The 13544-nt window shown below is 42.6% G+C and overlaps 1 protein-coding gene across 2 annotated transcripts in view; it reads right to left on the bottom strand.

Annotated features, from left to right (window-relative positions):
• Window positions 1-1571: 1571 nt before the first annotated feature.
• tmem192 (transmembrane protein 192) overlaps window positions 1572-13544 on the bottom strand; it is a 55248-nt gene continuing 43275 nt past the window's right edge. For both annotated transcript variants that reach the window (XM_068040036.1, XM_068040043.1), the window contains 2 exons: window positions 3816-3924; window positions 1572-2388 (listed from right to left, as the gene is read on the bottom strand). In XM_068040036.1, the coding sequence (XP_067896137.1) occupies window positions 2265-2388; window positions 3816-3924 (233 nt within the window). In that variant the 3' untranslated portion in view covers window positions 1572-2264. The remainder of the gene's footprint in view (window positions 2389-3815; window positions 3925-13544) is intronic.

The raw sequence follows: 13544 nt of genomic DNA, 5'->3' as shown, positions 1-13544 counted from the left end.
CCATCCTACAGTGTGGTTAATGTTAAGTGGCCTGTTCACCAGTCCCACAAGTGATTTCTTGCCTTTATGATTTCTCATCTCTACCCAAACTACTTCTGCATCCTGGTCTCCTGAACGTAGGTCATCCCTCTCTATTGCGCGAATACCATCATTAATTAACAGAGCTACCCCTCCACCTTTTCCTAGCTTCCTATCCTTCCTAAATGCCATGTACCCTTCAATATTCAGGTTCCAATCTATGTCAGCCATTACAGAGACATGGCTGTAGGACATCAGATTGTACTCATTTCCCATATTAATATCTTTCTCTCTTGACTTGTCTCTACTCCTTGATTTAGCACATCCTCTCAAATTTGATCCCTTGCCCTCATTATTCAGTTTAAAACCCTCTACTTCCCTCGTTATGCGGCTTACTAGAACACCGGCCCCAGCATGGTTCAGGTGTAGACCGTGCCAATGGTACAGCTACCACTTTCCCCAGTACTGGTGCCAGTGCCCCACGAACCGGAACCCACTTCTACCACACCAGTCTTTGAGCCACGCATTAAATTTCTCTAATCTTATTTGCCCTATGCCGATTTGCACGTGGCTCAGGTAATAATCCAGAGATTATTACCTTTGAGGTTCAGCTTCTTAATTTGGTGCCTAGTTCCTCATACTGACTATGCAGAACCTCTTTCCTTGTGCTGCCTATGTTGTTGTTACCTACATGGACCACAACGACTAGATCCTCCCCCTCCCACTGTAAGCTCTGCTCCAACCCTGAGCAAATGTCCCGAACCCTGGCACCAGGTAGGCATCACAGCCATCTGGACTCTCGCTCTTTGCTGCAGAGAACAGCGTCAATCGCCCTAACTATACCAAAAGGGACTGACAGGGTAGATGCTGAATGTTTCCTCTTGTGGGAGAATCTAGAACAATGGGGCACAAGTTTAAAAATAATTTTAAGATGGAGATGAGAAGGAATTTCTTCTCTGAGGGTTGTTAGTTTGGAACTCTCTTCCCCAATGACCAGTGGAGGCTGGGTCATTCAATATATTCAAGGCTGAGTTAGACAGATTTTTGATCCACAAGGGAGTCGAGGATTATGGGGGACAGGCAGGAAAGTGGAGTTAAGGCCACAATCAGATCAGGCATGATCTTATTGAATGGTGGATCAGGCTCAGGGGGCTAAATTGCCTACTCCTGCTCCTATTTCTCATGGTTTTATGGCATAGATCAAGATTAACAGTTGTTAATTTTAAAAATTTTAAATCTGAGATAGTTAGATTTTTGTTAAGGAAAGATATTAAGGGATATGGGCCAAAGGCAGGTATTTGGAATTAGGCCGCGGATCAGCCATGATCTCATTGAATGGCAGGACAGGCTCGAGGGGCTGAATGGCCTACTCCTGTTCCTATCTTCCCTATGTTCCCAAGATGGATACGTACAGAACAAAAAATCTTTGAAGTGGATAGGATGAAAATGAATTATTTTTTCTCCCGGGGAGGCTGAATGAACGAGGAAGAATTCAACATTTTTACCAAACGGCAAGGTGTTACCAAGTAGTAACGGGATTGAAAAAAACTTGGTGAGTTATGAAAAAATTTATTGTACAATTACTATTAACTTACAATTCTAATGCAGCTTATATAAGTCACAAAATTCAAATATTATAGGACAGCCACTTCCTGTACTATGTGGGTGTCCAGCATAAGTTTATCTATCCATTTTTGTATTGACGTGATGAGCAAGTAGGTCTAAATTAAACCTGGGATATTTAGCATAGTACTCAAAAGCAACTTAAAGAACATTTTATACATCCTCATAGCTTAAAAGATGATTTAAAAAAATGTAAATTAAGAATACTTGCATCTTCAACAATGCCAAAGAAGTGAATGTCAAGATTACAAAAGTAAGAGAAAAATCTCTTCAGATTAAATTGTCCTAGATTGCAATTAACAATTGAAAGCTTTTTTTTTAAGCACAGGCCAAAGGTAATTTTGCTACATGATCGATTTGAACAAGTTTGTCAAAATGGTAAAACAAGTTGTTAACATTTGTAGCAAATGTTCTCTCCTAATGTAATCCCATAGGTTATACAAAAATTAAATTCTTCTGAAGATAATCTTCACCCAGCTGTTATTTTAACCAAGTTACACTCCACATTCACATTTCTTTCAAACAGTTACAACAGCTCTGATATTACTCATCTATAGCACAAAGCTATGCCTTTCTTCATTCTTTGGTTTGCCACGATCTTTAATGTCTCTTCTTTCAGAATCTCAGTCTCTGACTTGCTGGGATATTAAAGTCAACAGTCTTTTACTTAACTGCACATTGTGCATTTTTAAGTAATCAATGAGGTCTGCTTGCTTTTCTACAAGGTTTTCCAAGTTTGATCCATCCCTTCAGGAAAAAAAAGACAGCTTTACAAGTTTGATGAGTCATGTGGACTTACATGCACTAAATAAAAGGCTGCATTTACATGGCACATTTCATTATAGAACATCTCAAAGCATTTTACAGCCAATGAAGTACTTTTGAAGTGTAGTCATTATTGCAATGTAGGGTAACAGCAACCAATTTGTGCATATCAAGGTCTCACGAACAGCAATGAGATAAATGACCACAATCTGTTTTAGCGATGTTGGTTGTGGGATAAATATTTTGTTCTTCTCTGAAACATGGGATCTTTTACATCCATGAGGGGGCAGACAGGGCCTCTGCTTAATGTCTCATCTGAAAGATGGCACCTTCAGCAGCACAGCACTTCCTCTGTACTCCATTGAAGTGTCAGTCTTGACTATGCGCTTAAGACTCTAATGGGGCTTGAACTCACAACCTTCTGTCACATCGGTGATGATTCTACCATGAACATATTACAGCAACTCAATTACATGGAATATTCCATCATAACCCACAAAAACAAATTCAGTAAGTTAGAGGCTTTTATAAAAAAAAGTGCTACATTTCTCTGGTTTAGCAAGTTTATCTAAAGATAGCTGAGCCATAAAGACCAGGAAGATTCCTAATTCAATTTTCATTTAGTGAGGTACTAGCTGATCATAACTAATGCTAAAATTGGCCATGACTGTTCCTAATTAACAGGGGAACAGAGACCAAGTTCCTATTTTGGTGTACTAATTTGGCACACATGGATGGACTTCATGCATGAATAACTGCTCTCTTGTATCAAACCTCAAATGAATGACAAGGTGATTGTGGTACTCGAGGATGAGCTACATCCATGGAAGTATGTCCCAGTCAGGTAATGAGCTTGGCAAAAAGAGCAAGCATCACTGTGCAGTCACACGTGACAATTAACTTTATCCTACCACAAATAGATTTCCATTCCTAAACTACATTCATTTTTATTAACTGTCCAGTAGAGCCTTCACGTAACAAAACATCAAGATACTATACATGGGAATCCGAGCAGGGAGTGCAGTGGAGCAATGATAATGTACAAAGCCTTGAGTGTAATAAATGCTTTACGGCCTCCTGTTTGCCATAAAGAGTGGAGCTTTTATACAGTAATAAAGAAAAGATTTAAATTAATAAGTGTCCTGATCTATAGGAAGAATTTCCACACTAGAGAGCCTCTTTGCAAAGAGCATAGCAAGTTGTCTACCTCTTCCTTTTGTGCCCCAATTTCTAGCCAAGTTCAATAAATACCTTCAACAGGTGAGCTGGAGCAATAACCATAATACTCAAGATAGCAATTGGTTTGTCAGGAAAGGAAGACACTTTACTACCTTGTCAGGAGGCAAACTAAAAAAAGGATGAAAGTTCCAATAATCACTATAGGGTGCTAAAAGTGATGAGTCATTCACCTGAATCCAGTCTCAGACAGAACATTGGTGACATTAGGATATCTATGTCTTCGCTCTTCCTCTTGGATGTCAGGACATGGTTTATTCCGATTGAATTTTATAATCTTTGCTGTAAAATAAAATAGGAAAGTTAGAGGCGGAACAGAACTGATGTGCAAGAGAAAATGTAATGCTTTTCAATTGAAAAAAAAACCTCTTTAAAAATGAAGAGAAATCTAGAAGGCTTCACAGATGATGGAAATGTCATTACTCATCAATAGGAGTTGATATTGTAACAAGGAAGTTACGCCACACTTTTTTAGCTGGCTAAACGGATTAGTGTTCACTAAAACTTGGCTAGCTTTCTTAAAGAATTGACTCCTCTCTACTGGTCTGCCCTTTTTTTGGAAACGGATCCTGATCACGTTTCACTCTACTTTCATCCCCAGGGTCCATGGGTTGGAGCAACTGGACCTTTGACATCCCTCCCCAATCCCTCCATTTGTCCTCATTCCATGTTTGAATGGTTTCAATTCCTTCTGATCTCAAAGCATGAATGCCCACTAGAAACATTTGAAACAAGGTAATAAATCACCTACTTATCCCAAATAGCTATGAACAACAGTGACTGCTCATTAATATACTAATCCCCTCATTGTCCCAACAGCTCCAGTACAATAGCTGCACGATAGATTTGTGAACTCACTAAATTAAATGCAATACTTCAAGATGCTTCTTTTTCAAATCCTAATCCTTTCTGTGGAAAAAATAGTTGATAACCCACAAACAAAACCAAATCCGTAAGTAACAAATTACTATGGAGGCAATCAACCATGGTATGAAGGGAAACAAAAGTATTTCTACTAAAAGGAAAAAAATCAAGGCTTGAATCAAAATCTGACCCAAAGAACGATAGCTTTAGCTGTTATGTTGATCTTGGTTGGTATTTTGGGCACAGGAAGAGTTAGACTTACTGCTGCATCTCCCCATTTTATCTTCTCATGTAGACATCAGCCTATGCTAGTTAAAGTTTCACTGGTAGAGGCAGCCTCTTGTTTCTCCCTCGTGACCATTCATGTGCGAGTTTGTCAAGCATATGCAAGATACTTAATTGTAGATCAGTCAAGGCTAATCCTGTACTCTGAAGTCCACAGGTAGAATCATAACATAGAAAAAGACTATTTTTCCCAACCAGCCTGTGCATAAGCAGTCTTCCATCTCATATGCCAGACTTGTTTCAATATTCTTTTCTTTCACCTATTGAACAATTTGGGGTATGGTTCAGGTGCCTGACCCAAACCAACCCAGTCTGAGCTAAGCTGGTCAGGTTACAATTGGAAATATGCCGCTTCAACCAACTCTGGTAGTAAGTTCCACAGCATCCCAAACCCTCGGTGGAAAAAAGTTTCATCTGTTTTTATTCTCTTCCATTTAATTTTTTTTGGTCTATATTTCCTTTTTCTAGACTCCTTAACTGCTACTGAGTCTATTTCCATCTACTCTGTTTCATCTCTTCATAATTTTAAACACCTTAAACCACCCCTTAATCTCTTCTGTTTTTCACTTGTGTTTCCTCATACAAAAAGAAAAATCAGAGTGAATCGACACTATATCTTTTTATTGCCTCAATATCCTTCCTATAGTGTGGGCCTCAAAACTGTACTAGAAGTGGGAGAGGGGTGGAAGAGGAGGGTGTAACTGTCTAGTCCAGGGGCAGAGAGGCATATTACAACACTTCCACTGCCACTCTGGTAATCAAAGAGCAATAATTAATTCCAAACCTCTCAAAAAATACAAATTTAAAATGTGAAATAAACAGATTAAATTAAGAGCTGAGAAAGTTTGCAAAGTTATGGACATTTAAAAAAACTGAAGTCACTGGACACCAATAAACTGAACATGTTTGGAATGGATTTGAGTGTTGTGCACACTTGGGCCTTAAACTACTATCATTTCATTTTACAACTGCAGGAGGATGCCTGCTGAGAACGACTAGCTAAAATGTACAGCCAGTGAGTTACGCTTCCTACTAGTCTCTTAACCAACATTGAGGACAACTCTCCTGTAAAAGAGCAAAAGAGCAGTACTGCAAGCAATGTAACTAGAGACCATCTGTTTCAGGAGGACAATCATAGAGTTAATAAATAAAACATTATTAAAAAAAATCCTTGCAGTGAACCACAAGCTTCAAAAAGGGCAAGTTGTAAAGTAATCCAGACCACCAAGGTCACTCCTAGGTGGCCCATTTGGACTCCAGGGCAGACATCACATTTCAGATACAAAATAACTGCTGTACAGCTAGAATTACTCCTAGCATAAAGTTTATGCAAATATCACGAATCAATGATTAATTTAACTATATGGGTTCTAACAGCTACCAGTAGCTGGCAAGCCAACCCAAAGTATTTTTCCTTTACTGGTTCCAGAATTTTATATAGATGCAGAACTTAATACAAAAGCCACTATCTTTATTTTGGACACACCAGTCAGAAAAATATGCACAGCATCATTTAAGTGCAGATGTGACCTTCGCTAAATTTCTCTTTAAAAAGTAAAACACTAGTAATCAAATAAATTGAAAAAGTTAGTAGACACTCAAGGCAGAGATCTTAGATTGGATTAATTGTCTAGAGCTACATAAAGTTGCATTTAAAAAAGAATGAAAATCAATAGAATTAGATTCAGATCTGTTCTGGTTTAGAACTAGAGCTCCACAGGACTCAAGTGAGGGTGAACTTGTAGTAGAAGCATCTTTGGTGGAAGACTGCCAAGAATCAGTAAAATATTTTTCTGTACACTCCTTCATCCTAGTTTGTCAGCTATTTTACAGTGACCCACTTCAGAAACTTTTGCTGAGGTCCCTAGTTCTTCATATTTGAATCTATGGGCTGAATTTTACCTTAGGCGGATGGGAATTCGCCACCGACGTGGATCCGTCCCGCATTCTACGGGTCCCCGGGCTTTAATTGTTCTGAGACGGGACGTCCACGCACTTGAAGGAGGATGTCCCGCCTCAGTGAGTTGACGGCCAATCAGCAGGCTGGCAGCTCTTAGCCCCAGCAGCACCACTGGGAGCGGTGGCCGCTGCTGGGACTGCAGCCCAGCCAACGCCAGGGAGCATGGAGGGAAGGTAAGTTGGGGTTGCCTCACCAAGGGGTTCGGTCCTTCCCTGCTGAGGCTGGAGTGGTTGTTTGGGGGGGGGGGGGGCCTCAATCGGGCACCCTGTGCCTGTCTGCCATACACGTCCCCCCCCAGGTGCGGAAATGCTGGCAGTTATCGCTGGGCGGCCTTTCACGTCCCCAGCATGCCTGCTTGCCATAGGGAAAATACCTGTGGAGGCGGGAAAGGGCTCTTAAGTGGCCACTTAAGGGCCTTGATTGGCCTCAGGCTGGCAGTTTCTCACCCCCCGCCCAATGCCATAAACTTGGCTGGAGGCGGAAGTGGGGTGGATAGGCCTCCCGGAGCCTCCCACTCAATTTTACGCCGCCCCCACACCACCATCCAACCCACTGGGGTGGCGTAAAACTCAGCCCTATGTAGCTCTCAAAATGAATCAAGCCCTTCAGTACTGCAACCTAACAGGATTACAACTAGAACAAAACGCAGAGTACTTTGTTCTTTGAATAATACGATAGAAAGCAAATAAAAATTAGTTTCCAACAGGTTTTAATGCAGCGTGTGGGGCTTTGTGTCTAGATGGGTTTAATCTATCCACTTCCTGAAAAGTTTATTTTAAACTCAAAGACCAGTGTATTCTATTTCATATAACTACCTCAAAATTTATACTAAAAGAAGTGTGAAATTCCAAATCTCTAAACATGAATCGAATTAAACAGAATTGATAAGTGGCTTATGGATGCTATTTAGTGATTACATACAGCTTCTAGTCTATTTTCTCATCTCCAAACTAAAAATAAAGCCATGACAAATAAAATGACTCCGAACAGGAAAAAACCCATCACAGCTACTATCAGTCGTTGACAATGACGACTTGTATTTATATAGTGCCTTTAATGTAATAAAATGGCCCAAGGCAGTTCACAGGAGTGTTAGAAAGCAAAGTTTGACACGGTCATATATGGCGGTATTAGGGCAGATGGCAAAACCTTGGTCAAAAGAGGTAGGTTTTCAAGCAGCATCTTAAAAAAGGAGGAAAGGGGGTAGAGAGGGAATTCTAGAGCTTAGGGCTTTGAGAGCTAAAGGTATGGCCACCAATGGTGGAGCGATTAAAATGCTCAAGAGGCCATAAATAGAAGAGTGCAGATATATATGAGAGTTGTTGGGCTGGAGGAGATTATAGAGATAGGGAGGGGCTTGAAAAACAGATGAGGAATTTACAATAAAAAAAAAGACATTGCTTGACTGGGAGCCAAGGTATGTCTGCAAGAACAGGGGGTGATGGGTGAACAGTACTCAGTGTGAATCAAGACACAGGCAGAACAGTTTTAGATGGCTTCAGGTTTACAGAGGGTAAAATGTGGGAGGCCAGCCAGGAGTGCATTGGAATAGTCCAGTCTCGATGTAACAAAGGCATGAGTGATGGTTTCAGCAGCAGATGAGTTGAGGCAGGAGCAAAGTCAGGCGATGGGAATAGGCAGTCTTAATGATGGCACGGATTTGTGGTCAGAAGCTCACCTACAGGTCAAGTATGACACCAAGTTTGCTAACAGTCTTGTTCAGCTTCAAACAGTTTTCAGGGAGCAGGATGGAGTTGGTGAAATGCAAACAGAGTTTGGAGTGAGGACTGAAAACGGCGGCTTCGGTCCTCCTAATATTTAATTGGAGGAAATTCCTGCTCATCCCATACTGGATGTCAGATAAGCAGTCTGATAAAGTGCTGGAGGTGAGGTAGTGCTGGGAGTCAGCATACAAGTGGAAACTGGTGTCACCGAGGAGCATCATGTAGATGAGAAATAGGAGCGGGCCATCGGAGGTAATGGTGCAGGGATGGGAAGAGAAGCCATTGCAAGTGGCTACAATTGGTTACAAAAGAATGGAGCCAAACAAGTGCAGTCACACCCAGCTGGATGACAGTGGAGAGCAGTTGCAAGGAGATGGTGTGGTCAACCGCGTCAAAGACTGCAGACAGGTTGAAAAGGATTAGGGAGGTATAGTTTACTTTTTCAGTCATTTATGATGGCATTTCTGACTTTGATAAGAGCGGTTTCAGTACTGTGACAGGGTGGAAACCTGATTGGAAGGATTCAAACATGAATTTGTGGTTGCCTCCCAAATCCAAGGACTTGAGCAGAAAAAAGAAAAAAAAAAGAATTGGAGATGGGTGGTAGTTTGCAAGGACAGTGGGGTCAAGGTTTTTTTTGAGGGGTAATGATGGTAGATTTGTAAGCGAGCGATACAGAACCATTAACAATATCAGCTAACATGGGGCCCAGGAAGAGAACAGGTGGTCAGCAGTTCAGTACGAATAGGGTTGGGGGGCGCAGGAGGTGGGCATCATGGACAATGTGAGGAGGAGCTTGAAGGGCTTTTTTCTTTTCCATCTTCTTATTTGACCACAACAGTTTAATTCTTTCTTAAAGTGGATGTACTGGCCAATTCAGTAGGTGTTCGATTACTTACTTGCTTCGATTGCTATGATAACAAGAATCAGACAGGTTTTCTTGAGCTTAACAAAGAAAGGTTAATTTTATTGTACCCAAACCAAACTACTGAAAACAATACATTACACGTCAACTTTCACACACACACACACACAAATAGGTTACACAGAGTGGGGAAAGGTAGATTGGTTGAGTTAGAGTCCATATAAGAAAAGGGTTTACAGTCTGTGGAGTTTGGCGATTCAGCTGGCTTCTAGCTGAATTCGGTGGTCCTGAGGCTTTTAGTTTGAAGAGGTAGATGACTGGTTTGGTGGGTCTCTTGGAGACAGCAATGCAGATGATTTGGGGTTTCTGACTGTAGCTGGAGAATGCAAAGGTGGTCAGTCAACAAGCAGGATTTGAAGCTGGAATGGGGAGGAAAGGGGTGGGTAGAAGAAAAAAAAAAGAGACAGACTCCCATTTTGGGTCTGCACGTGTCAGAGTCCAGAAGCTGCTTCTTCTGCTGCAGAGAAATACAAAAAACACAGATGGGGAGGGGCTTGTCACATGACCGTCACTCGGATTCAAACATAGCAGTTAGCAGTATTTCTCTGCTTGCTAAAAGTAACAGGTAGTCCTCTTAAACTTCCTGGGCTTGGTTTTTGCTGGGTTATGAGCAGATATTTCATCTCCCTCACAGGCCTTACAATGTAGGATACAATGTTACAAATTAGGTGGCCATCCTAAGCTGCCAGCAAAGTTATTTTAAAATACATTCAGATCTCCAGTCAGTGGATTAAAGAAAATCATTTAACAAAGCAAGCTGGCGTGACACCTCCCCACCATGTGAAAATGAAATGTTCCCGGCGTCACATTTCATTACGAGGTCACAAATTAAAAAGAAACTATGCACATGTACACGCAGTCTCACTGTCACAGCCATGCTCTGGTTCCGTTTTTTAAAAAATCAAGGATGGTTCTGTGCGGAGTTAAACCCTAGATAAAACGTCAGCTGTCACATTGTTCTTCCCTGCAATGTGGATAATCTTTATTAGGTAAGGTTGCAGAATCAGGCTCCAACAAAAAAGTCTTGCATTCTGGGTTTTGAATTTCTCTACAAAAGGTCAAAGGATTGTGGTCGGTATGAGCTACGATCTCTCATATCCATTTTGGACATATACCTCAAAATGTTTGAGAGCCAGCAACAGTCCCAGGGCTTCCTTCTCCCACCATAAAGCATCTCTGTTGATGTTTGTTAAATTTTTTGGGAGAAATATCCAACTGGTATATCCAATGCCTAACTCATCATCTTGGACCAGGATGGCACCTACCCCGAGGTCACTAGCATCCACTGCCACTTTAAATGGTGTTAAAGGTTTGGAGCTGCCAACACCGGTTTCATTGGTTAAGATGGCTTTCAGCCTCTCAAAAGCTGTTTGGCACCTCTCCGACCACACTACCTTTGCCATTTTCTGCAATAAGTTTGTCAGCGGGGCGGTTATAGCGCTGAAGTTTGGGAAAAACTTACGGTAAAACCTAATCATCCCAAAAAATAAAAAATCGCATTATTTCCCGTTTGGTCGTGGGGATGGGGAAATGCATCAGCGCCTGTACCTTTGCTTCTCTGATTAACACTCGCCCATGACCCACAATATGCCCTAGGTAGGTTACTTAAGCTTTCGTGAACTCACTCTTTGCAAGATCTACCACGAGGTCAGCCAACTGTAACCTTCGGAAGAGGGCTTCTAACTGGTCTAGATGGCCCCCCAGGTGTCACTGTACACTAACAGATCATGCAGGTACACTATACAGTTGGGTAGGCCAGCCATTACCTGGTTCATCAGCCTTTGGAAGGTAGCGGGGACATTTCTTAATCCAAAGGGCATCACCCAGCACTGGAATAAGCTGTCTGGGGTGACAAAAGCCAAGATTTCTTTAGGTCAGGTGATTAAGGGAACCTGCCAGTATCCTTTTAACAAGTCTATTTTGGTTATGCAGGTGGTGTTTCCTACTCTATCTATAAAGTCTTCCAGGCAGGGAATTTGGTAGGAATCAGCTCTGGTCACTGCATTAATCTTTCTGTAATTAATGCAGTAATAAATATAATCAAGAAACATGGGACAGGACGTCAGAAATGCTCCATCAATATTGGCGACCACGCTCTGGAAGTGGTTCAAGAGCTCACCTACCTAGGCTCAACTATCACCAGTAACCTGTCTCTCGATGCAGAAATCAACAAGCGCATGGGAAAGGCATCCGCTGCTATTTCCAGACTGGCCAAGAGAGAGTGTGGGAAAATGGCGCACTGGCACGAAACACAAAAGTCCGAGTGTATCAAGCATGTGTCCTCAGTACCTTGCTCTACGGCAGCGAGGCATGGACAACGTATGTCAGCCAAGAGCGACGTCTCAATTCATTCCTTCTTCGCTGCCTCCGGAAAATCCTTGGCATCAGGTGGCAGGACCATATCTCCAACACAGAAGTCCTCGAGGCGGCCAACACCCCCAGCATATACATCCTACTAAGCCAGCGGCGCTTGAGATGACTTGGCCATGTGAGCCGCATGGAAGATGGCAGGATCCCCAAAGACACATTGTACAGCGAGCTCATCACTGGTATCAGACCCACCGGCTATCCATGTCTCCGCTTTAAAGACGTCTGCAAATGCGACATGAAGTCCTGTGACATTGATCACAAGTTGTGGGAGTCAGTTGCCAGTGATCGCCAGAGCTGGCAGACAGCCATAAAGGCGGGGCTTAAGAGTGGCAAATCAAAGAGACTTAGCAGTTGGCAGGAAAAAAAGACAGAAGCGCAAGGGAAGAGCGAACTGTGTAACAGCCCCGACAACCAATTTTATCTGCAGCACCTGTGGAAGAGTCTGTCACTCTAGAATTGGTCTTTATAGCCACTCCAGGCGCTGCTTCACAAACCACTGACCACCTCCAGGTGCTTACCCATTGTCTCTCGAGACAAGGAGATCAAAGAAGAAATCAATGCAGAGCCTTGTTGAGCCGAAGCACAACTGGGGAACTACAACTGCTCTGACTGGGCTGAATCAGCTTGTGCTCCAGCATATACTGAATTTCCTTCCGAACCTGGGTCAGTTTCCTGGGACATAGGTGATAGGGATTCTGTTTTATGGGAGAGGTCTCTCCTACCTCCACATCATGTAGGATGAGGATTGTGCACCCTGGTATGTCCCTGAAGATTCCTTAAACACTGTGAGCAGCCTTGTTAGGTTTCCTCTCTGTTCTGCATTTAAATGGGAGAGTACGGTGTCTAATTTCCCTAACATTTCAGTGTTAGCTAACCAGACAGTTGGGGGTTCGATTTCGGAATCCTCTTGGCCTCCCTCTAACTCGTCCTCACTGTTCCTTTCGCCCTCCTCTTTCCTGACAGACCTGCGCTCATTTGTCCCCTTCACGGCTCAGATAACGTTTTAACATATTGATGTGGCACAACCTTTGCTTTTTCCTACGATCTGGGGTGTCAATTATATAATTCATCTGGCTAATTCCCTTTATTACTCTGCAAGGGCCACTGAACCAGGCTTTTTATGGTTCTCCCTGTATTGGCAATAGCACGAACACGATCTCCAGGCTGAAATGTTCTGCACTTGGCATGCTTATCCGTCTGGGAGGTTTTTATTTATATAAAAAGGTGTTCTTGAGCCACCGCAAAGGCTCTCGGGAGCCGTTCTCGGAACATGGAGATGTAGTACAAGAGGGAAGATTCATCCTGGTTTCCCAAAAACCTCTCCCTGATCAGTTTTAGAGGACCTCTCACCTAGTGTTCATAAACTAATTCAAAGGGACTTTGTCCCAGTCACGGGGGTACTCATAGCAGTATGCTCTGATCATTGTCTTTAGGATCTGGTGGTACCGCTCCAAAGCCCCTTGTGACTGTGGGTGGTAGGCTGAGGACGTTAGTTGGGTCATGCCCAGATTACCCACGACCTTTTGAAAAATACTGGACATAAAATTAGTGCCCTGATCTGACCAGATCTCAACAGGCAGCTCATATTGGGTGAAGAATTGGGTTAGCCCCTCCATCACTAGCTTGGCAGAGATAGTTCTTAGACGGATTGCCTCTGGAAATCAAGTAGCCACATCCATAATGGTGAGAAGATACTGGTAACCTCCTTTTGTTTTCACCAGGGGCCCCACACAATCTACCAGCACTCTGCTGAATGGCTCCCTAAAAGCCAGTA

This window comes from Heterodontus francisci, chromosome 1 (assembly GCF_036365525.1).
Source record: "Heterodontus francisci isolate sHetFra1 chromosome 1, sHetFra1.hap1, whole genome shotgun sequence".
In the NCBI taxonomy this organism is placed as follows: Eukaryota; Metazoa; Chordata; class Chondrichthyes; order Heterodontiformes; family Heterodontidae; genus Heterodontus; species Heterodontus francisci.
Note: the sequence above shows the minus strand (reverse complement) of the source record. Positions and strands in the feature narration are given on the sequence as shown.